This window comes from Panulirus ornatus, chromosome 16 (genome assembly GCF_036320965.1).
Source record: "Panulirus ornatus isolate Po-2019 chromosome 16, ASM3632096v1, whole genome shotgun sequence".
NCBI lineage: Eukaryota > Metazoa > Arthropoda > Malacostraca > Decapoda > Palinuridae > Panulirus > Panulirus ornatus.
The window spans coordinates 31831597-31856623 of NC_092239.1; the positions used below are offsets into that span (position 1 = coordinate 31831597).

A 25027-nucleotide genomic window follows, 5' to 3' on the forward strand; every position below is an offset into this window, starting at 1 on the left:
TTTTGAAAACTGCGACAGAGTTAATTACCGCTCGTACTTGACTTCACGTGAGGAAAGCACAACAAACGTCATAATTAGTCTCATACCAGAGCTGAAGGCAGAACACAAAATGAGATCTAAAACACATTTTAACTTGAGAGCTTCATCCTAGGTTTTTAATCTCTCTCTCTCTCTCTCTCTCTCTCTCTCTCTCTCTCTCTCTCTCTCTCTCTCTCTCTCTCTCTCTCTTTTCCTCCTCTTCCGCTCAGCAGTACCTAATATATTCAACTAACCAGGACCACCTGCCTCCCCTCCGTCCCCCAGGGCAATGTCTAGCGGGCGATCGTTCAGCTTCGACACTGTGGGCGTGACGGGAGCGGAGAAGGAGACGTGGACGGTGGGGGGGCTGGAGAGGTTCACCCGATACATCTTCGTCCTTCAAGCCTTCAATGCCAAAGGCCCGGGACCCCTGTCTACTGAGGTGACTGCCACCACTTTAGAGGACGGTAAGGCCCAGCTAACGCTGTAGGGTCCTTAGTAAAGCATAGATAGGGTCTCTAGTAAGGTCTCTAGGTCTTCCTTAGTAAGGCATAGGTAAGGTCTCTAGTAAGGTCTCTAGGTTCTCTAAGCCTCTAGGTTCATACAAGGCAGCTCTCAAGCACACTAAACCATGTTCACTCATGAACTCATCTGATCTATTTTCAAAGCTTCCAATGTACCTGTGTCAGTGACACATTCTAGTATTCTGGGCCTTTCATCAACATTTCTCACTAACCCACCTCGACCCATTTTCTTTCATATCTAAATCTTTCTGATTCTTTGACTCGCACAGATATGTCATGCGTGTGATGTGGCCTTGTTGTGGAATTTTACTGTGCTAAACCTTGTTAGGCACAGAAGTTCTTGCTCTGCTAACTTCACCGGCGATATATAATTGGGATAACGCAACTCGCTGTAAACTTTAGGCAGGGGAAACTCTGAGCTGCGAAAACTATGAAGTGTTGTTGAGGGAACAAAGAAAAGCCTAGTTCATGTTCTGGCGGGCATAGCAAGTTGTGGCAAGTGTTGCAGAAACATGGTAGAAATTGGCTAGTGGTGTAGAGGTCTGGCTAGTGTTGCAGAAACATAGCAAGGTCTGGCCTCTATTATAACACAGCAAGGTCTGGCCTCTATCATAACACAGCAAGGGTTGGCCTCTATCATAACACAGCAAGGGCTGGCCTCTATCATAACACAGCAAGGGCTGGCCTCTATCATAACACAGCAAGGGCTGGCCTCTATCATAACACAGCAAGGGCTGGCCTCTATCATAACACAGCAAGGGCTGGCCTCTATCATAACACAGCAAGGGCTGGCCTCTATCATAACACAGCAAGGGCTGGCCTCTATCATAACACAGCAAGGTCTGGCCTCTATCATAACACAGCAAGGGCTGGCCTCTATCATAACACAGCAAGGGCTGGCCTCTATCATAACACAGCAAGGTCTGGCCTCTATCATAACACAGCAAGGTCTGGCCTCTACCATAGCACAGCAAGGTCTGGCCTCTATCATAGTGTCCATACTTGAGCCAAGCAAGTACCTTGTTAGATACAAAAAAGCCTGGTTAGCGTAGCTCGAGAGTAATAAGGCGATTCCTGTAATGTTTAGGAAACAAAAGGTTTATCCCATTCCATATGGAGAACAACAAAGCCCAGCCTGTACGTACGAGTCGAGAACAACACCAGTTGTTTGCGTAGAAGAAAAAAGAAATCTCAATTGCAGAGCCTATATGAAAGCCCTATCAATTTACTTTAGGGAAACAACAAAGGTCTGGTCACTGCTACAGTGAACATAGAAAGGTTCTTCTGACGGTGTAGGTATTACGGTGGGAGATGGAGAAAGCTACACTGGCTGAACAGAGAGCTTGCCAGCGCCCTCTATGACTTGTGTGTTGCTGGGAACCAAAAGAGAAGCAAAAGTTTGCTGAATTCTTCCCCAGATCAAAATTACGACAGAAAGACTGACCGACTGGGTGAATACCCCAATATCAGAGAGAGAGAGAGAGAGAGAGAGTGTTTGCAAACATCAGTACAGAGCCGACCATAGATATCACACAATACATGACCAGTTGAGAAATACTGGAATAACCAGGTGATTTCTCTCCTTCCCCCCCGTCCCCTGGGCGGCACAGTGCCGGAAGCTCCTCCGCAGGACGTGTCTTGTGTTGCCCTGACCTCCACCCGACTGGAGGTGTCGTGGACGCCGCCCCCTCCCGCCCTCACCCACGGACGCATCACCACCTACACCCTCACCTACACGCCCATGGACGACCACACAGGTGAGAGTCGTACACCGTATACTTGTGTATACTTAGATCGTCCTCTGCACCCCCAGTGGACGCCCACGTAGGTAAGAGTGGTACCGTGTACATCTGTGTCCACTTGTAGTCGTCTCCTGTACTTCCGTGGACGACTACACAGATGAAAGATTATGTGAGGTCTTCTGTTAATTTCAGACCGTCCGCCCACACCCCTGAGAACGACCACAAGTGAGTGATGCATGTGTCTAAACAGATTACCACCTCACTCTTACCTCAAACCTCTGATGGTCGACCGTACGCTGGCAGAAGTTAATTTATATCTACGGGTATTTGCATGACTCCATGTCTTGCCCTGGTCATAGGATATACGGAAGGAGTTGAGGGTAAAGCTACTAACGAGTGTGCGCGTGTGTTTACCTCCTCAGGTCTACCAGCGGGAGAATCTCGTATCGTGAATGGCCAGAGCGCCACGGTGGGCGACCTTCAGCAGTACACCAACTACTCGGTGACGGTGGCGGCAGCAACCAGCGCAGGGGTTGGAGTGGCTTCCCATCCTGTCAACTGCGCCACGGAGGAAGACGGTGAGGACAGGCAGGAGCGGACGGGGAACTGATGTGACCAGAGACTAGTGATGGGACAGTAAAGAAAGAAGGTGCATAGTACGGGAGCTGAGGGATGAGAGAAAGAGACAGAACAGAACAGTGAGAGAGGAAGCGATAATAAGACGAGAGAGAGAGAGAGAGAGAGAGAGAGAGAGAGAGAGAGAGAGAGAGAGAGAGAGAGAGAGAGAGAGAGTGATGAAGGCTGGAAACTGGGAGTAGGTTATGAAGGAAGAGCAGTGGACCCTGTGTTCATGGTAGGCAAGAATCCAGACCACAGTAAACCATAGATCAATGACAGGTCATCCCTACATCACTGTTGCTCATGTGTCGACGAAACGACAGAACAAGTAGCATCGCTTTTCATCTAAATGTTCCACTTTATGACACTAAAGAAAAATTTAAAATATTCTCTTGCAGTACATAAGAATAAACAAAACACAACACTTACAATCTATATCAAATGACTTATGACATCAAGTAACTGCACGTACACAGGATTGTAGGAAATTTCAGGCCAACTGGCCCATGTGAGACGACTCCTGTTTACCTTCACGTTAATAACAATCCTGCATCTATCTATGTTCAAAATCCTCAACGTGTTGGCGTTGATCACCTCACTTGGCGACTTTGTTCCATTCGTCCAGTAATGTTTCTCAAACCCGATACTAACGTGGCGCGTTTACCTCTAACCCTGGGATACAGTACCACAAGAACCTGCAAGAATTAAGGCGGTGGTGGCCGGCGCTCAGAGTGTGCTGGTGACGTGGTCAGCGCCCACCAGAGCCCGCGGCACCATCACCAAGTACATCCTGTACATCCGGGCTCCACCAGACAGGGATACGACTCGAAGAATCCTTCCCCCACAGGTACGTCACCTCGTTAATACCCCTCGTTAATATCCCTCTCATCCTTATCATCAACCCGTCACCAACACGTCATAATCAACAAGATACACTCGTCAGGATTATCATAACCATATTCTCTTCATTTTCTCCATCACTGAGGGAATTGCTCCTCACCGTCTTTATCATCTTCATCTTCACTATCATAGTGGTCTTTATCACCATCATCGTACTGACGGATACTTAATCTCACATAACCACACTTAACGTTACCTAATCCTAGAACTTCCACGTAATACTACCTAATCTCATATGATCCCCGAATAAAACTGTCTAATCTAATGTAAATTTCACACGGCACTATACAAGAGGTACATCAGAAATATCCTTTATCACTGTTTTGCAAGACTCCATTCCTCACTCTCCCTCTGTTTTACCCTCCCGTCTCCATCTATATATTCCTCACTCTCCTTCTGCTTTACCCTCCCGTCTCCATCTATATAGATTAGGAATATAGAGACCTTTTACTGAACTCAAGCAAATAACCTCGTCCTCGACCACCAGTTCCTCTGTTGTCTATCCTTCCCACGTACTGCCATGTGGCTTTCTGCTTTATTATCCCATCACCATCTGTATAGGTGAGGAACAGAGGTTCCTATTACTGTCTTCCAGCAAGTAAACTCGACACAGACCATCACGTCTCCCGTGATCTGGCCTCGCTATGTTGTACCCCCAAGGTACTTTTCCCTTCCAGACAAGATGGCTGGAGGTCTCCGATCTCGAGCCACGACGTCGATACGAGTTCTGGGTGGCGGCAGCGACCAGGGTTGGTGAGGGTCCAGCCTCCTCTGTGGTGTCTGCCGCGCCCTCCCCTACAGGTGGGTTATCGTCGCACGTCCTTCTTCAGGAGGTCACGAGATCGTTGAAAAATGCGACAGTGTGTCGGTCTTCGATCACTGGGATACAAGGTCATTGTGTGACCTTTGTTATACATTGGTCAACAGATATATAACAGGTCACATGAATCATACACGAGTCACTGTAGTTGAGGTTCATATAGGGGTTATCTAGACCCATATAAGGTCAAATTCAGATATTGCAAGTCCTAAACAAGTTAACTGGGCCATACAAATGCCGTGTGCTATATACCACTCCTGAGTTAACGTATATTTAAAGCTATTATACACTCATGTCCTTGGGTTACATACAGTCAATACTGGGGTCGAACATGTATGGCAACGCAGCACAGCTGTGTCACTAAAATTACATGCGTCACACTGGGTCATAAACAGACATAAACAAATACTTTACAGATCCTGTAGGACACACTACGTCATGCCCACGTCATTAGGATCCACGTCCTTAAGGGTCATTACCATGCAATCCCCGCCATGTATTATTCACCTGAGTTGTAAGTTCACCAGGCCACGGGTCATTAAGGTCATCAAGGTCAAACTCGTGTCATTAAGGTCACGCATTTATCACATAGGTCGTGTACAGTTTGCAGGTCACACGATTTACGTTTTAAACGTTACTTAAACATATGTCACCTAAGGTAAACATGTGTTACACTTGTCATGTCACTCATGTGTACCTTATCTTAGGGACACATTTTACTGTCATGTCACTTGTACCATAATTACATCGCCAGAAACACTCACACTACACTTTTCATAGCACTTAAATCGCCCGAATCAAACACACACGCTTGTAATTACCTATCTAAAATTGCCTATTTATATTATACATATGTACTTTAACGTGTATGATACACATCTAGAGAAATATCAGCAATATACATACAAAATTTCTCTATGAGCGTTTAACATGATGTATGTATGTATGCATCCATATGCATTATGCATGTTATGCATACTCATGAATACTAACTACATTCTCTAACCTCCCCACGCCGCCTTCCTCCTCCTGCTGGTGATGGTGTCGACGTGCGACAGTGGGTGCTGGGGTGTACAGCGTGGGAGGAGAGGTGCGGGTGCCACAGGGAACAGACGTGGTGCTGGACTGTCCTCACGTCGGTCAGCCAACACCGACCATCACCTGGAGGCGTAACAACGCCCCAGTCACGCGAGTCGCAAGGTAAAAACCCTCCTCCTTCTCCTCCTCCTCCTAGCTCTACATAAAGGATGGACGGTCTGACCTCTCTATACGCACGCCCCCATTACTGTTACAAGTCTACTCACGAGACTTTATCTAGCTCTAAGTTGCCGGTATGTGGTAATGTTGATGTTGTGGTACCTAATGACTTGGTAAGGTCAAATACGACGACATCCTCTCAGACATGCAAAGAAAAGCCTCTACTTTTTTGTTGCTTTGTCAGGATCAGACGAAGAAAAAGGCCTCATATGCTCATATATACATATCACATGAGCAACACGGAGGTGGTGAAGTAACCCCTGGTTGACCGGGTGTTGCCTTCTACAGGTACGAGCCACAACCTGACGGAGGGCTTCTGCTGAGAGACTGCCAACGCTCAGACTCCGCCAACTACTCCTGCCACGCCACCAACCGCCACAACACTGACTACGTCCTGTACACCCTCACCGTCATGGGTGAGCTGAGAGAGAGAGAGAGAGAGAGAGAGAGAGAGAGAGAGAGAGAGAGAGAGAGAGAGAGAGGTGTCCACATACTAGTACCTAGGATGAGATCTTGCCATGAGGCAGAGGGTAGACCGTAGCGATCACTGTATATACTACTGCGCTTAACAGTACATTGATATGATCTGTTATCACATATATTTCCTATCTGTCACCCTTGGGCTCATCTCGAATCTGAGAGAGAAGCAGATGGAGATACAAAGTCATTAACATGTGCTACATGTATTTCTATGTAAGTGCATATATGTGTGTTTATACGTGTGTGGTGATGTGTATCACCTATTTACACTGCACAGGGCGGCAGTTTTACGTCTGTGTGTGTGTGTGTGTGTGTGTGTGTGTGTGTAAGTGTAAAAACATGAACATGTGTACATTACGGGTGATAACCCCACTAACTAACCCCACCCTCCACTCCTCTCTACAGTAAGGAAGTACCATCTACACCCCCTACCCCAACCACACCGAACCTCAGTGCAGTGACCACCTCTTGCAACCCCTCCCATCCACAATGCCTTTCAGAACAGTAAGCACCCCTACCAATACCCATTCTCTATCCCCCGCGCCCCACAGCACAGTGACCAACCTCACCAACACCCCTCCCTGTCCACAGTGCCCCCCAGTGCAGCGCTACTCCACTCCATGGGTTCGACCCCCACCACTGTGACGGTGTCTTGGCGTCCGGTGGATGACGGGGGCGCTCCCATCAGGAAGCAGACCCTGACCTGGCGCCCTGACCCCGGGGAGTGGCGGGAGGTGACCCTGGCTCGCCACCTGACCCAGTACACGCTGCGAGACCTCACCTGCGGCACCGAGTACCACCTGTACCTCACATCACATAACAGGATAGGTGAGTCTGTCCCTCCCTTCAATATGGCGTGTCTTAGACAAGGGTGAGGTAACTACATGGCTTACATGGGTTGGGTGTAGACAGGAGCTGACTTACATGGGCCTGTAAGCTTACTGTAGGTTCCTATATTCTTATTTTCGAGATGAAGATAATCAATAAACACAGAACCATGTTTACATACCGGTCAGATAGAGTGTCTACCACCATCACGAACGACTTTAATGCAAGACACTCTACCTGGTGTAAAGGCATCGTGAACACACCAACAAACGTTCTATTCAATAACTTCTTGTAAACTCTCCTGTCCAAACCATCACTGTCGGCATACCTACCAACGCCCTCCAACTGTGAATGTAGGCGAGCAGTCATCATTACCATCGTCCAGCTAAGATGCAGACCAGCCCTTACATACAGGACCAAATATTATACAAAGGAATACAAAGGATTGAAAGTGATCCTACCCCCATGATAAAAGATTTCTAATTTCAACTCCCCTACGTCCAGTCTCTTAATCTAGTCGAAAATGTCCCATATTCCTTCTTGCTAATGAGATGATTGGTACATTCATGTGAAAAGGATGGACAAACAAACCTCACGCACGCTACACATGACCAACCAATGTGATAAACGCCAGAACAACGTTATTTCTTTAAAAAAAAAAAAAAAAACGGAATTTCCGAAGCGAGTTCCCTAATGCCGTGGTCGACGACAGGACGTGCAAAAGATGTAGCAAACACAAAGAAACTTGACGAAAACAAATGTTGCCTTCAGTTCAAAACAGGACAAACTTCAGTGACAACTGCAGCCTGCAGAACAATTCTGCTAACTTTATGACTATCTTCGAAAAGTTTCCGTAAACCACAAACAACAAACTACCCCACAAACAAAGGTGTGACAATTCCTAAGACCATCAAAGGCCTTCCACAAGTACCCAAATTTGCCCTTATCATCAATAACCTAATTCAACCCCCCCACACAAACTGCACGCTTCTTGACAGACCACCTCTACGTTACACCACTACTGCTATACATACACAATAACGAGGAAGCCCTCATCAAGTCAGTGAAAGAATTTGCAGGTACACACGCAAGACATAAACCATCAGAGGTTTCACTTGTGACCCTTAACTACAGGGGGTAGAACCCCCCTCAGCACGATGACGGAACCACTGAGTATAATGGCCTAACCTTTGATCTGACTCTTAAGGGTCAGTTAGGTCAAAGGCCCATACCATTATAACCACACGGTCCAATCGTCGTACCTATGGGTCGCATCGTCGTGCTCAAGGGTCGTACCGTTGTACTCAAGCGTCGCATCTTCGTACTCAAGGGTCCTACTGCCTTGCTCAAAGGATTAAGTGAACTCCAAATCAGTTGACCACACATCCGCCAGCCCAGCTGATCCAAACTACAAACAGGTAAATAACAGTTACGACGCCCAACAAGGACTCGACCAGTCCTACCAAACCGGGTACAGCAACGGGAAGAGAAACATATAATCGAAAATGAAGATATACAGCAAACTATCAACAACAAACGGAGTGCTGAAGAATTATATGGTATCCTGCTCAATTTTTGATCAATATGGTCATTCCTGCATTACCTTCTTTAATTGGAAACGTTCAGGTTTTTCGGTGATCCTATCGCGTGATCTAGCTGCTCCTTAAAATGTGGAATCATTTTTTATAGACTTACTGAACCTTCTTATACAATCCATGCATATTTCTTACTGCTCATTTTTATACGATTTGCACAAAGGATTGTGTATATGAAAGTTTGGGTCATTTCTACTAACAATTTACAAACATACAAGATCCTTTTGTATGTATTTCGATATGCATCACTGTTACACACATGAATATAACATACAAGTAAATATACATATATGAATACTAAATAACATTCTTACGTTCACAAGACAAACACACAGAGAGCGTAATTAGACGCAAACTCATCAAACTTAATGCCAACATATGCGAAAACAGGAAACTTATAATGACAATGAATGTATTAACTGGTAGCAACGTGTCCTTGCAGGCCCAGGAGCAGCCAGCGAGGTCATCACGGTACGTACCAAAGGTACAAGACCCACCCCGCCCCCACAACACCGCCTCGTGAGCGTCAACGTGTCGGCCGCAACCCTACGTCTGGCAGCGTGGACCGACCAGCAATGTCCCATCACACACTTCATCGTCAGGCTGAGGCCCAATGGCCAGCGGGAGTGGCAGATTGGTAGGTACTGGTGAGAGAAGATAGGTGGGGTACTGTCAAGGGAAAGTGTTAGGAGGACTGAATGCTACCTATGGTGAGTCTCAGGGAGAAGGTATTGTCAGGTATCAGGATTGAATGTTGATAAAATGAGTACATGCAGGAATACCGAAAATAGTCATTTCTATCGTCTTGGGATGTGATGGGGGGCGAGTACTGCTGGAAGGAACGAGGAAACTGTGTTGCCATGTTCATTTTGAGCCACAAATGATTTCATGGTAACGATGCTATTTTGCGAGTCATTATGGACTAAGATACCTCGTCAGGGTAAGACAAAATGAAACAATTAACTAAAAGAGAACAGCGCAAGAATGAAGGACATTTTGACTGTGTGCAAATTGACAAGGGCCCCACCTCAGGATGATGGAAATGAAACCCTAACAAACGCCTGGAGGGTAACATTCGCTAAAATGGAGGACTGTGCGTCATCCTAGCCCACACAACCTACTTCCCTAACTCCCTGCACTCTCCCACAGCGACGCTACCTTACTACCACGGCGTCTGCTTCATACTGATATTGCTGCAAGTTATTGCAGTGGATTCAATTCTGGGAAAAGATAAAGGGCCCGCCCCGTAACGCCACCTAGCCTAGTCTGTTTCCAAGGATTTCAGTACAGTTTCACCACCTACTTTAACTACAGTCGAAGTCTTTCTTCCCTTACGTGTTTAGTTCCTTCTAGTACGTATAATTAACTCTAATGGAGTGTACGACATTCGTCATGGTTGTACTTCTATCTATGGTTATGTAACTTTACCCTCAACGGTAAAAGTTCTGTTATTCTTTCCAATTTTTACTTGTTAGACTCCTCGAGCACAATGGTATGTATGACCTCTGGGCATGCTACCCAGGTCTTGTCTTGACCTTTAAGGGTTTGATCAAAGGAAAAGCCATCATACCTAAAGGTCACTGACAGGTGGTCAAAGGGCGTACCGTTGTGCTCACTTGGAAAAAGATCCCCTCGCAGTCGACGGAGCTACACGAGACTAATCAAAATCCTTGCGGTACTCCACCACTTACGCTGACGTGTACCCCACACACTGACGCTCATTCGTTTATAGAATATTCGCAACAATGTGACGACCTACCTCCTGTGGACACACTGCCACATCGTGACGAACATCTCTTCCCACAGTGAGCGGGAGGCTGCCGGGGACGCAAGCGGAGTACACGACGGGGGAGCTGGTTCCCGCTACCTCCTACGAAGTTAGCCTCACTGCCGCTAACTCTGCCGGTGACACCACTGCCACTTACTCCTTCACTACTCTCGGCCTCACTGGAGGTAAGTGTGGTGATCTGCCAAGGCCAGAAGTCCTTCAGTGTAAGGTTAATGATAAGTGATAGCTGAAAGTTCGACGTCGTGCATTACACACTCTGTTTATACCCTAACGAAAACATTGCCACGAAGCCAACTTTCATCTGTATTACAGTTATCACGGTGTCTACTTACTACTATCACTTGTATACACTCTAAGAATGTAATTTATGTGTATCTTATAATGTTTTTACAAAGCCTTTGTTCGACTGTCTTCCTGTTACCAAGCACGAGAACACACAATCAGTCAAAGTCCGTCCTCGTTGTCTGATTCTGATCAGCTGATGTACCTCTCGCTGCCAGACCCGGTAGACGACCAGAGAGGAGAGTCTGTATCATACACCTTAAATTCACTCGTCGGCAACCGGACGGTAGAGAAGTTATACCAAAGGCCCAACAGATGGCGTTATTATTTCTCAAGAACTGTACTACTACTTAATGTGTTTAAATATGTTGGGGGTATGAATGTCGTGGGCAATAAAGTCGTTAATGTGAATTTAGGAAATTAATGTTTTAACTTTATTCTCCGGGAATTAGTCATACAAATATTTATAATCAAATGAGTGTTTCTGTTTTATTGCTCGAAGGGCTTTGGTCTAGTGTAAACATGTCTCATCAGAACTTACTTGAGTGCGGGTGATGTATTGCTCCGCTGAAATCATGTTATTAAAATTAAGATTCACTCTCCCTACGTATCTGGCTCCGGACCAGGATGCTACTGCCTGAATTCATCTAATCAGAGTATCGACGAGGTCGTTATCATATCATACTTCAGTACATTGCTCTGAAACCATATAGGAATAAGAAAAATTATAGTCTTTTCTGATGTAGTCTTAACGAATTTGATTCACGGGAGGGTAAGTCTAGCGTGAGAGGCCGTAAAGACGCTCGTTTTTCTCCAAGTACAACATGTCTTCTCTTCTCGCCAGCAGACCACCTACAGGAAGGTCTTGGCTCCGTCGGGGGCGGGATGCTAGGCTCCCCTGGGGGCGTCGGAGCGTCCGTCGAGGACGTGTTTACGGACCCGGCTTTCATCGTCCCCGTCGTCATCTCCTGCATCGCCCTGGTCTCCATCATCATCGCCATCACACTATGTCTCAGAAGAAGTAAGGACGGGTGACGAGAGCAGGGGAGGTAGAGAGTGGGTGGAAGGATACGGGTGAGGAATGGAGAGAGAAATGATTCGTGAGGGCACACATAAGGACTATGAATTTACGGAAGAGAAACACTGAGTTACTTACTGTGTGTACTGAGAGATGACTGAAATTTCCCCCATTGGATTTGAGGTTTACGTGGGACTCATGGTGTATTCCACACTTGTGTTGCTGTAGAGATCTTGCATATGATTTGTGTCAATATCGTCGTCTAGCTTCGGGTTTCACGTTAGGCTGTTAACGTTGGTTCTCACTAGCTTCAGTGTATGGATCACAGGGGACTCGTAGTACCTTATCTTGTACCATATGCACCATGAACGTGCGTGCTTGGGAAGGAAGTGTGAGTGGGAGGATTGGGGAGTAGTTTGATGTTAAGAGGGTCATTGCCTTTACCACATGTAACATCGCCTGTATCACCTCCCCCAGCTACTGTGCCCCTAGACTTTACAGGCCTCGCTGCTGTGCCCGCAGGACCAGGGGGTGGCCATGAAGGGGTACCAGGAGGCGAGGAGGGCGACCCTTCGGTAACGTCGGCGGCGGAAAACAAGAGCAACCTGGCGGCCAGAGAGCAGTACTACGCCACCGTCAGGAAACCCGCGCCCTCGCCCATACACGAGGTCAACGCACTCGAGAGGATACCAGGTAAATCCCGAGGTGGAAAATGGGTCTTTTTGGTGTGTGTACTCATAGGTGTTTTACACATACACACACACACACACACACACACACGAACTCAAGTCAGATTCACACTTATCGACCAGTCCTGAGGGGAAAATGAACTCCTGGGTAGGGTGTCGTCCGCTTGCCACGCCCGGGATTCGAAGCCATGCGGGTTCGACCCCGGGCTGGCCCCTGCTTGCTCATGGTCAGTAACGCTAAACATGACACCAAGGAGGTCCGTCATTATACACCTACAGATGTTCAATTTAAAGAACATACACGCTCTCTACTTATATGGCCTGTGTGTGTGTGTGTGTGTGTGTGTGTGTGTGTGTTACTAATGTAATCACAGATGTTCTTCAGAGATGAGCTGTTCGTATCCTAAATTTCCTTTTCATCTTTCGTAGACTTTTCCCAAATTTCTTGCTCAGTATTAAGAAGGTGATACCAACGAAATGTTAACGGTGATAAAATGGTTTTAAATTTCAACCACCAAAACGATATATATATATATATATATATATATATATATATATATATATATATATATATATATATATATATATATATATATATATATACACAATGGTCTCCTTGAAAGGAGGAATCGAACAGGTGCCAATTATATATGAGAAAAATTTCTATGATATTCATTTAAGGGTCACCTTCCAAGCTAAAGAGTACTATTTCTTGCCAGACCAAGTGTCCATCATTACCCATACCTAAGCCAGAAAACACGAGAAGAAACCCCCTTTAACCGAGCCACGACCTCATCTAAGGGAAACTTTAAGACGTCTCACTATACTTTCTTTCTTTTAGAATATGCTGAGGACATATACCCTTACGCAACTTTCCAAATTCAGCGGCAGGAAGAGACACTCTCAACACACTTCCAGACTTTCGTGTATCAAGACCCTCGGAGAGCTACAGTGGAGACGCTTGCGTATAGGAAGGTGAGTGTGAGTGTGTAAACAAGTTGTCATCCATCCATCTGTCTCAATTGTGCAGATACGTACACGCCATATTATTCCGCTCGCAGACTGGAATTTGACTTTTATCTTACATTCATTAGTGAAACTGCGGTGCGGTTTTAGTCACGTTGGTTGACATAGTAACTCTCCGTGGTGACGTTCGTATGTGCTGCCGCTCTCTCTATAAGCTGTACTCTCTTCTCTCCCACAGAGTGGAAGCGGGAACGGAGGAGGGGAGACGAGAGATGGACGAAGTGCAAGACCAGGAGAAGGAGGAGGAGGAGGGGGCGGAGGAGGAGGAGGAGGGGGCGGTGGAGGGGGAGGTGGAGGAGGGGGAGGGAGAGCGGGAGGAGGAGGAGGAGTGGGTGGAGGAGGGGGAGTGGATCGGGAGGCGGAGGACTACGCGAGGGTCAAGAGGTGTCGCCTGAAGTACGGCGGCGAGAGCGAGGACTACGAGGACAGCCTGAACAGCGACACCGACACAGACCACGCCGCCTCCTCGCGCACAGAGAGCTCCTCCCACCTCGACGACGCCCACCACACGCCCATGTCCGCCCGTAACCACCACCACAGTAAGTCTTACACCCACCACTCTACGCCCACACATCCACACATTAACCACACCCACATGATATCTTTACGCACAGCATACCATTTCTCTCAACCACAAGCAACCGCCAACCACACTATATCAAAAGACCCACTCCTTACCCTATAACCACATTGATGGTCGTTCACACCAGTCACGCCACGTCAACACGGACCACAACCTACAATTGGCCTCAGACAATCATGTAACTACTTCACCACATGTGACACACATCCCCCATGATCATGAGACTACGACCCTATCAGTAACAGTAAGGATTAGCTCACCACATATCATGAATCTAAGCATCAGGCTTAACTACCCAATTACGTGCAACTGGTGAATGTAATTTCCATCAAACCACGCAAATACCTTCAACGAAACTGTGGCCAAATTCCACGATATCACGTACAAACTCGTTAAACCACGAACAGTCCACCATACTCAGTACAAACCCATCACACTACTAACACGATCACTATAGGCATCTGGTACCGTAAGAACCCCTCTAATTCACCATACAAGACTCATAACATGCACACTTTTGACTTAAGCAAATGAATTTGTGAAAAGAAGAGATGGCATCTGTTCCTGATCACTTTTCTCCATCATACAACATCCAGGTATCCAGTAATGAAAGCATCAACACCTAATGGTTTGTACAGTCCAATAAAATGATTTTTGTAACCATTATGTGCTAATCTAATGCTCAGTTCTGTGCAGTAGTTCCTGTCAACCTAACCTTTATAATAGACTGAGCTCATTTTCTCGATAGAGAGTAAAACTAAATCAACATAAACATTACTTAACATTACAAGAACTAAATCAAGTGGCCGTCTGTTCCTAACTTGAATAGTGGACCACGTACCCGGGTTCGACAGGGAACTGAACTCCACTCTACCCGGAACAAGGAAAGGCCACTGTGCGATTAGCTAACCAGGACGGACATTCAGAACTGATATGATATTAATGATAATAATGATAATGATGATGATAATAATAATAATAATAATAATAATAATAATAATAATAATAATAATGATAATAATAATAATGATAAAAGCCATACATACTTGTGCTGTATCGATCAACAGTACATAACTATGCCTGCCAAGCTATAATTAAACCAATCAAGGAATAAAGAAAAATTGTATCTGTTTTGTCATTCCTTGCGACAGGGTAGAGAAAATACAACCCCCGTATCTCCTGCGTGTCGTAGGTGATCAGGTGGGATGGGAGAGGGTGGGGATAGAAATCTTCCCCTCCTGCGTTATCACTTTTTAAAAGTAAGAACAAAAGACGCTAAACGAGGATGTTTCTCGGGGGGTCTCAGTCGTCGGTTTTACACGCAACTTCGCTAAGGTGGGAAAGATGAGCACATATGTATAGACAGGAATGGTTCTGTTGAAAAAAAAAAAAAGGGGGGGGGGGAGGGGGTAGGAAAAACAATGTATCAATTTTCCCAGAAGTGATTACTTGAGACAAAAACAGAAATAAAGACAGAATGTTAAACGCCAACATAAGAATCAACAGACCAGAGGTGAGGAGCCTGATCCTACAATCAGAGAAACAGACGGTCATTCTAGGGCAAGAGAGACGGTTTGACAGACTCGTTACCAACAGACAGTCTGGCAGTGATGACCACTGACTTATGGAGATCAACACACCGTTAAACAGATTAACAGGAAAACTCATTCGGGGGGTCATAAACTCAACGACTAACTACACGTTAGTTACAGAGGATATAAAGAGACATATTGAGACGGAACGACCCCTTACATAGACAGGGAGACGGAAATGTAAACGTAGTGTTTACTTACCGTAAGACTACGACTGGAATACATCTTTGCCTTGTGTCATATCTCCAAGAACCATCTTCTTTCCTCAGCATGTAGCCCTAACCTGCCTCATGCCGACGATTCTGCTCTACCTTCTCAAACTCAATTTTCCTCTTCTCATTCAGATACTCGCTCTTTTTCTTGCACTGAATCTAACTCTTCAGTCGGTACCGCGCAGTATATCCAAATGGGGAACATCAACCTGGTTAAAATAAAACAATGCCAAAACATCATTCTTCAGACGTTTCTTTCACATTTTGGTTTTTCCTAATGTAAAGTTCAGAACACCACAATTCAACCCAGCAAAAGCGTCAGACATGTTAGGTTTCACCATGCACTCAACTTTATCTTGTTCACCTCCCATTATGAACACTGCAAAATCTGACTCCTGAAAGCAGGGAGGGTGAGCAGATGGTCCAGTCACTCTTTTTATATTACGTCAGCCGTCATGGCACAGGCATACCCGAGTCACTGACATATCAGACGAAAGGTAAGAGAATTGGTACAAGTATAATCAATAGATGAACGATTACTATGACCTCAGGTATTCGTCCACTTAACTCTTAAAGGTGGAGAGGCTGTAGGGAAAGGAACAGACAGACAACAGGAAAGAATTCTGCAGCTTCACTCTGCTTGGAAAGAGGGATGCGTCATAAAAAGTCAGTCCTCGAGTGGCTGGCTTTCACACACAAGCAATGGGAAGCAGCAGCCAGACGCATGACATAGGTCCAGTTTATGGTGAGAGGGACACATGCAGAACAGATCTCAAGAGCAGCTGTTCTATATCTACATCTATTTGTTCGGAATACTGCTAACTTATCTTGGTTGGTTCTTCTTTCCTCTTTTAATCGGAATGTAATCGAGTGCCTTATCATCCATCTCTCTTGATGTTACCTCTCTTCAACCACCCCTTTCCGCCCGACGTAATGTTGTCTTCCTTCTCTCTGTTCTGCATGCATCATTCCGGTCACTACTCTTGTCTGCTGACTGCATGTGTCCAACCCACTAAAGCCTGGGTCCGCTGCACCTATCTGGCTGTTTCTAACCATAGCTTATGAGTGGAGACCACCAGCCATACGAGGATTAGCCGTTATGACACTATCCTTCATTCCTCGACGAGCAAAGCTTTGGAATTCCTCCCTTCTTTCGCCTTTCTCTCTTTCCACAACGCCTCCTTAATCAAAGACTGGATTTACAAATACAAAAGGAGAATAAATCAAACCTCTTGCATCTATTTCTTCTGCCATTTTAAGCTGGAATCATACCACATTTAAAACCTTAAAATGGCTCGCTCGGAACGAAGTTTTTCACGTCGAGTATAATGACATTAAAACAGAGAAGGAAGTTCTGAAACTGCCGACAAGATTAATTGCGGGAAACGCAGACAAACGAACGATTATGCAGACGAACAGACTGTCAGACGAAAAGTAAGAGAGAGAGAAGGAGGATCAGGCAGACAGAGGTAGACAGGCAGACAGACGGAGGGAGACAGGCAGACAGAGGCAAACAGACAGGCAGACAGACGGAGGTACAGGCAGATGGAGAGGTAAACAGACAGACAGACAGGAGGAGGGTCAGGCAGAGAGACAGGCAGGATAATTAGCACTCTCCACCCACCGGCAGACCTGCTGTACGTGGCCTCGGACGCCAGCACGGTAGCCTCGCCCCTGCAAGAGAGGAAGAGCTTACCCCGCCGCTCCCGTTCCAGGTGTGTCCCTCTCCCTCGCTCTCACATACTCTCCCTTTATTGTTTGGTTTACCCTCTTACACCGTCTGTCTATTTATGTACAGTGCTCTCACAGTGTCTGCCTGTTTGTACACAGCTCTGTCACATCGTCTGCCCGTTTACTTACCTCTTACTGTCCGTTTGTATACCCTTATTGTTTGCTTGTTTGCACACTCCCCTCACGCACTATCTTCATCTTGTATACCGTTTAATACCGTTTATCTACCGTTTATTCCTTACAAATAGTAAGGCTGTATGTATTCCAGTTTCACACTTATGTACTCTTTTCACCCCTTATGCATGTGTGTTTGTATGCTCATCTTACTATGTCCGCCTGTTTGTATATCAATACTTGGATGGTTATGTGTCTTTCTGGCTCTTCTGTTACACTACTACTACTATTGTTATTACTACTACTACTACTATAACTACTACTACTATTCTACTACGACTATTACTGCTACTACTATAATTACTACTACTGTTGCTCCTATTGCTGCTGCTACTTGTCGTTTCAGTCACTTTTAGCAAATCTTAATTGTTGTAACTACCATAGCTGTAGTGACTACTACAGACCTTTCAACTACCATTTCGATTATTTTACAGTGAGTGCTTTTAACTTGCAACAGATGGACATTCATTGTAGAACGCCTTTACCACAGTGGATATTATATGAGAACGAAATATATACCCTTAACACTGAGTAGTGTATATGTTAAGATATGCAAAGCACAAAAAAATGCATCAACAAACAGGCTGGTAATTTACCCTTTGTAAAGCAAGTGACGTGACCAAACAATAGGAAATGGAGATGCTATATAAACAAAGACAGTCCAGACATTAAATCAAACTCACTGAAAAATAATGAAACGCACAGACACTGATAGATGACTGAAGAATAATGAAGCACAAAAGACAGTTTTGGATGTGGCTTTAAAGACCGAGGAACATAAAACACATTCATCAGTCTTTCTATATGTAGGGACAGAGAAGGGTACGCTCCCTTGCTCCTAAATGTATTTGTAGCAGTTACTCCCTAATGTCACATGTATGAGTACAAGCACAAGCTTAACCCATAGGCAAGACGACTATTGACTTAAGTCCTAATATTGTCAAGTAGTTATAGACTAAAGAACCTCCCAAAGATAGATAGGACGGAAATAAGCCCCTCCCATTACACTGGAAAAAAGGTGCGTTAATACAGTTTTCTACCACAAGTAAACGGCAGTTTCTAAAAAGGCTGCCACGGTCAGGAGATCCACTAAAACATACCTAGTCTACATGGAAGAGGATCACCGCCAACACAAATCCCATACAACACAGGTTAAGACACAAGCACAAGCCACGCCCAGATACTGAAGGATCGCTAACATAATTCCTTCCAGCAGAAAGAAGGGGCACTAATACAAACCCCTCCAAAAGGTAGGAGAGGCACTAACACAAACCCCAGAAGCTTGGAGGAAGGGCACTACCCCTCCAGCAAGTAGCACTTTTAACATACATGTTCCACCCACAGGTCCAGCGGGAGTGCCAGCTACACTGCCGTGGGCGTAGGCAACAAGGGAGTGATCACCCCCTCCAAGGGTGGCCTTGGCGCCGTGGGCGTGATGACGACGGGTGGCATGGGTCGCTCCCACGCCCACGGGCAGTCCACGCCCGCGCAAAGCTGCGATGCCTTGGAGATGAGTGAAACTGAGGTGGATCGAGACAACAGACGGAGGGCCAATAGCGGCAGACGCAGAAATACCAGCTTCTCCATCGCCGTCTAACCACCAGAGATTGCACTCTCTGAATCAGTACTCCTTAGGCCAGCTCCTCTCAGGGGTAGCTTCACCTGGGCCACAACCACTTTGGCCGGCATTCCCTAAGTCAGTGCTCCTATTTGTGTACCACCTCCAGAGTCCTTCAGCCATCTTCCCTCTGGGTTGGCACCACCTGCGACAGTGTCCTCGAGGTTGACACCACCTCCATCGGCATCATCTAAAGTAGGGTCGCCTATGCTGATGATATGTCAATGTCACCATAAAAACCTTAATTCCAGTTTCCATTCGCTTCGACTTGTTCCGGCTAATGGTGCGTGATTACGACCCAACCTCATCCTGACCTCAGCACCATCTGAACCCTGGGCTGACCTTTGACCTACGACCCAAATCCCACACGATTCCTAACCTGAGATCACCACCCTGAGCACAGGACAATCTGACCTCTGTGATTATGTGTGAGCTACAGATATCAACAACAGGGTGACGTTGTCTTCTGTACTCGTGTCACTCCGTGACTGGTTGAGATCGGCCACATTGCAAGTCAAAAATGTAGGGAGTGTTGCGCTGTGTAGCATATGCTGCTGAATGTGCTGCACATGTTGTGTGGAATGGAAAGAATGTGTTGTGGACAGAGCGTGAGGATGACTATATGTCCTCGAGTGCTTGGCACGAGACTCAAGAAAATTCCTTAGACAAGTGTTTTAATACAGTCGAAGCAAAACACTTGTTCACAAGCTTGTCCATAAATAAACTGCTCATTCCGTGTGGTTATGTACAAATAAGACAAAAACTTGTCTTTTCTATTTCTATTTGAAGAGGAAAAATATCAAAAAATGAGCTGTTAAGGAACTCAACAAGAGTGAAAACTCCCAACAGTTTATACATGTATATATGAAAAACAGAAAGGATGTTTGATTCTCTGCACCTAAAAGACAATAGGTACATGTTTACTTCTGAAAAATTCTGTAAGGTCAAAAGTTCTGAAAATGAACGTATACAAACCCTTGTGTTTGAAAAGAAAGAAATTTATGTACCCCTCAAGACTATGTCTATCAAGTTTTGTAACATTTCGGTAAAATATATTCCAGTCACAGTGACAATATTTCATGTTCATTGGATCATGTCTTAAGTTCAGTGTTATATGTCCAGTCTACGGAAGAATATGTCCCATTATGTTTCTCCTGCAGTGGTGACTTAAAGGAATTCAATCTGTGAACAAAAATCAATAAAAATAAAACCATTTTAGCTGTGAATAATTCTAGCGTTAGCTTATTACAACAAAAAGCTTTGCAATGAGGATGTAATATGTAAATGACCAAATCATGAAGAATGAAAAAAATTAATTTCTTTTGTAATGTTTCTAAATGTTCAAAAATGGTATTCCATTAACTATTACTTTTAAATGTTTTAATGTTAAAATCAGGGACACCACAGTAGGAAAGAGCACACAGAAATCATCAACAGTACCATGAAAAATCTGGTTCCATCCTACGTGCAAGAGGTGCAATGGTGACGTTCACTAGCATATGACTCAATACAGTCTAGTGCGCTTGTAACTTCTGATAAAACAAGTAAACTTTTTTAAAGTGATGAACAATGAGCTAAAGAAAAAATAATGTGTAAATAATGGAGTGACACTGACACTTAAGTTTGTTACTACCTAATTTCCTTTAATCAAAGACCAAAGCAAGGAAAACAATGAAAAAATCATGTCTTTCAATCTCTATATTCTTTTTCTGTCTCTTAATACTTCCTATTTCAAAGTGTTCAAGAGGATCATGAACATATGAACATCAATAGTCCCATTATGTTCTACATTTATGGAGAACATTTAATACCTACCCTCCACACCAGCCACAACTATTCATGAACACTTCTGTCACACATCAGCTCTGTTCATTACACAACAGATACTTCTGCTTAAGCTGATTTATCTTTGTGATATACATATTTGCCTAAAAATCACTTTGACCCCTTATCAAGAATAACAGTTACACACACACACACACACACATATATATATATATATATATATATATATATATATATATATATATATATATATATATATATATATATATAATCAACGCTGGAGGCTGATTCGCTTGAGAAACTGCAGAAGCTGGTGAATGAGTTTGGCAAAGTGTGTGAAAGAAGAAAGCTGAGAGTAAATGTGAATAAGAGCAGGATTGTTAGGTACAGTAGGGTTGAGGGAAAAGACAAGTCAATTGGGAGGTAAGTTTGAATGGAGAAATACTGGAGGAAGTGAAGTGTTTTAGATATCTGGGAGTGGGTGGAATCATGGAAGTGGAAGAGAGTCACAGGGTTGATGGGGGGAGAAGGTTCAGGGAGTGTTGAAGAATGTGTGGAAGGGGAAAACATTATTTCGGAAAGCAAAAATGGTTATGTTTGAAGGAATAGCGTGGGCTATAGATAGGGTTGTGCGGGTGAGGGTGGATGAGTTGGAAACGAGATCTTTGAGGACAATATGTGGTGTGAGGTGGTTTGATCAAGTAAGTAATGAAAGGGTAAGAGAGATGTGCGGTAATAAAACGAGCGTGGTTGAGAAAGCAGAAGAGGGTGTATTGAAATGGTTTAGTCACATGGAGAGAATGAGCGAGGAAAGATTGACAAAGAGGATATATGTGTCAGAGGTGGAGGGAATGAGAAGTGTGAGATCAAATTGGAGGTGAAAGGATGGAGTGAAAAAGATTTTGAGTGATCGGGGCCTGAACGTGCAGGAGGGTGAAAGGTGTGCAAGGAATAGAGTGAATTGGAATGATGTGGTATACCGTGGTCGATGTGCTGTCAATGGATTGAACCAGGGCATGTGAAGCGTCTGGGGTAAATCATGGAAAGTTTTGTGGGGCTTGGATGTGGATGGGAGCTGTGGTTTCGGTGCATTATACATGACAGCTAGAGACTAAGTGTGAACGAAAGTGGCCTTTGTTGTCTTTTCCTATTGCTAACTCGCACGCATGCGGGGGGAGGGGGGTGTCATTTCATGTGTGGCAAGGTGGCGATAGGAATGAATAAAGGCAGCAAGTATGAATTATGTACATGCGTATATGTCTGTGTATGTATATATTGTATACGTTGAAATGTATAGGTATGTATATGTGCGTGTGTGGATGTGTATGTATATACATGTGTATGTGGGTGGGTTGGGCCATTCTTTCTTCTGTTTCTTTGAGCTACCTCGCTAACGCGGAAGACAGCGACAGTATAACAAAAAATATATATATATACATAAATGTATAGAAAGGAGGGGAAGATGAAGTAACTGAAGAAAAGATGAAAGCTTGTATAAAGCTCAACTTTGAAATCCATCTCTGGAGTTGAAATTTTTGCAAGGGAATTTACATGGTACAATTGTCGCCTATGTTTAAAATCTCCCAGTCTTTAATACTAAAGGTAAGATTACATTGCCAAGTATTTATATGAGTGCTGATGTAATTATGGACTTGAAAGAAATGTAATCACCTGTAAGTAAAAGAAGTCTGATATATCTACCTTGTGTTCAAATGTATATGTTAACAGTGAAATCATAATCTATAAAAAAATTGAAAAAAACTATGCGACTCGCTTGTGTAAGAAAAAAATATTTATATACAACTGTATATATACAAATATGTATGAATGGGAGCTTTATGTTAAGATATTAGAGAAACATCCGGCAAGGTAATAATATACAGACGTACATACTTGGAACTATGAGTTGTACTTTCGAACTCCTGCACCAGGAGCAGTCGAGTGGATTGATGTATCTTCGAAAAGTGATCTGCATATGGACTTCTAAGCTTAGAGCGATAATGGAAAAATCAATTGCAGTAGCAATAAAAGAATCAATTATCTGATTTCAAGATAAGATACTGTGATTCGGTGAAAGTTCAACCAATTTCTCATGCTTATCCAGTATTGTTGCACACGTTGTAACCTCTCATAACAGTGCCAGTAAAGTAATCACTGCAAGATATCATGACAGTTCCAGCATGTGCATTATAGGTGATGCGTATGGGTGATTAATTTGCATTCGATAAAAAGTAATTTTGAATATTGTAGTACACTGCCATATTACCTTTTTCAAGAAACTTGCAAGAAAGGCTATATTAATAAAATAATACTGCTTTACATTGTACACCAATAGCAATCAAACTATGGCAGTTCATCAAACAGGCAATAATTAATAAGTTTATCGCAGACCTCTTGGCAAGTCTTTTTATACCTGCTAACCCAAGAGTTAGATAATTGTTAAATCATGGTGCAATCATTACATAAATCTTTATGGTACAGTCTTTCTTTAAACTATGGTACATCATTACTTATAGGTGATCAACAACAAAGCAGACCATAATATCCATAACATTGAATATTACTGGGAGACACTAAGACGCTAACCACCTGTTATTGTTAGTCTACTAATTCAGTAACCAAAGACGCTGACTACCTAGTTGGTTACATCACAATTTACTTGTTCACTAATCAAAGATGCTGACAGCCTAGCCTGGTTACATTTAACTACTTCAGTACCCAAAGATGATCACTGAAGAGCCTTTGGTAAGACACTTGAGCACCACAATATGACCCTTGGATATAATGGTCCTGCCTTAAATGCAGTTCTGAAGAGTATGGTGAAAAGTCAGCCTTATCATAACCAACAGTCTTGCTCAAAGGTCGTATCATCATGCTCAATGGTCATACCGTCGAGCTCAAGAGGTTAAACAACACTCAGAAATATCAAAAGTGAAATTTCCTTTGCAACTGTTGATCCACCCTGGAGTAGAACATTAAAGAGAAATATATATTGAGTGACGTAGGAAAAATTGAATGAGAATAGGGAGGATGTTATCATGAAGATGAAATTGGAAAAGTTGTTCACAAGAATAGTGGAAATATATTCAAATTGTGTATGTAAATAGACTGTGTTTTGTAAAATCTTCCTTTAGCGTGAGTGAGAGATTTATACACTCAAAAGATGTAGACTCACAACGGCTGTTGTGTAGTAACAAGGCCCTTGAGTGTATCTTGTTTCATGCGAGTCACCTCAGTCCTGCAGTATGAAGTATACTGCGCGCCTCTAACACTTTCATGGTATGATGAACGTGTGTGTGTTCCTCTTACATTTGTTAGTATGACCGTGTACCTGCCATACCCCATTCATAAATAAAGTGTCAATAATCAGAGAATGTTTTTTGTGTCACCTTACTAGTCAGAGTTACAGAAACTAAAATGTAAATGCATGGACATCATGAAACAGGGGCAATCATCTGTATAGTATTTCTGGCTGAGCCTATAACAAGAGCAAACCACAGTTACATATAAACAATGTCAAGTTGCCCTTCAATCTAACCAAATTTGGTTAAGCTTCTCCACTTATGAAAAAAGACCAGTATATACTCTTACCCTGCCTCTGCATAATATTTTTACTTGAGCATACTGAGGCATCACAACTGCATAGCTACCTCTCATTTCAAACTCATCACATCGTCTACATAATCATCATAGCAACTCGAGCAATGACCATCAACTATTGTGATACTTTTTTTTCACATCCCCCA

At 44.1% G+C, this 25027-nt stretch overlaps 1 protein-coding gene across 6 annotated transcripts in view; it reads left to right on the plus strand.

The window, feature by feature from the left end:
* Nucleotides 1-21543, plus strand: part of LOC139754211 (cell adhesion molecule Dscam2-like) — a 543290-nt gene extending 521747 nt beyond the window's left edge. For 2 of the 6 annotated variants that reach the window (XM_071671454.1, XM_071671456.1), the window contains exons 22-37: nucleotides 304-485; nucleotides 2153-2299; nucleotides 2707-2862; nucleotides 3586-3749; nucleotides 4480-4603; nucleotides 5681-5822; nucleotides 6168-6295; nucleotides 6951-7187; nucleotides 9225-9419; nucleotides 10589-10735; nucleotides 11698-11874; nucleotides 12394-12564; nucleotides 13402-13535; nucleotides 13765-14125; nucleotides 17604-17688; nucleotides 19223-21543. In XM_071671454.1, coding sequence (XP_071527555.1) covers nucleotides 304-485; nucleotides 2153-2299; nucleotides 2707-2862; nucleotides 3586-3749; nucleotides 4480-4603; nucleotides 5681-5822; nucleotides 6168-6295; nucleotides 6951-7187; nucleotides 9225-9419; nucleotides 10589-10735; nucleotides 11698-11874; nucleotides 12394-12564; nucleotides 13402-13535; nucleotides 13765-14125; nucleotides 17604-17688; nucleotides 19223-19475 — 2803 coding nt within the window. In that variant the 3' untranslated portion in view covers nucleotides 19476-21543. Of the gene's footprint in view, nucleotides 1-303; nucleotides 486-2152; nucleotides 2300-2706; nucleotides 2863-3585; nucleotides 3750-4479; nucleotides 4604-5680; nucleotides 5823-6167; nucleotides 6296-6950; nucleotides 7188-9224; nucleotides 9420-10588; nucleotides 10736-11697; nucleotides 11875-12393; nucleotides 12565-13401; nucleotides 13536-13764; nucleotides 14130-17603; nucleotides 17689-19222 lie in introns of those variants that run through there. The other 4 variants (XM_071671457.1, XM_071671455.1, XM_071671458.1 and 1 more) reach the window with 4 other exon arrangements.
* The last annotated feature ends 3484 nt before the right edge of the window (nucleotides 21544-25027 follow it).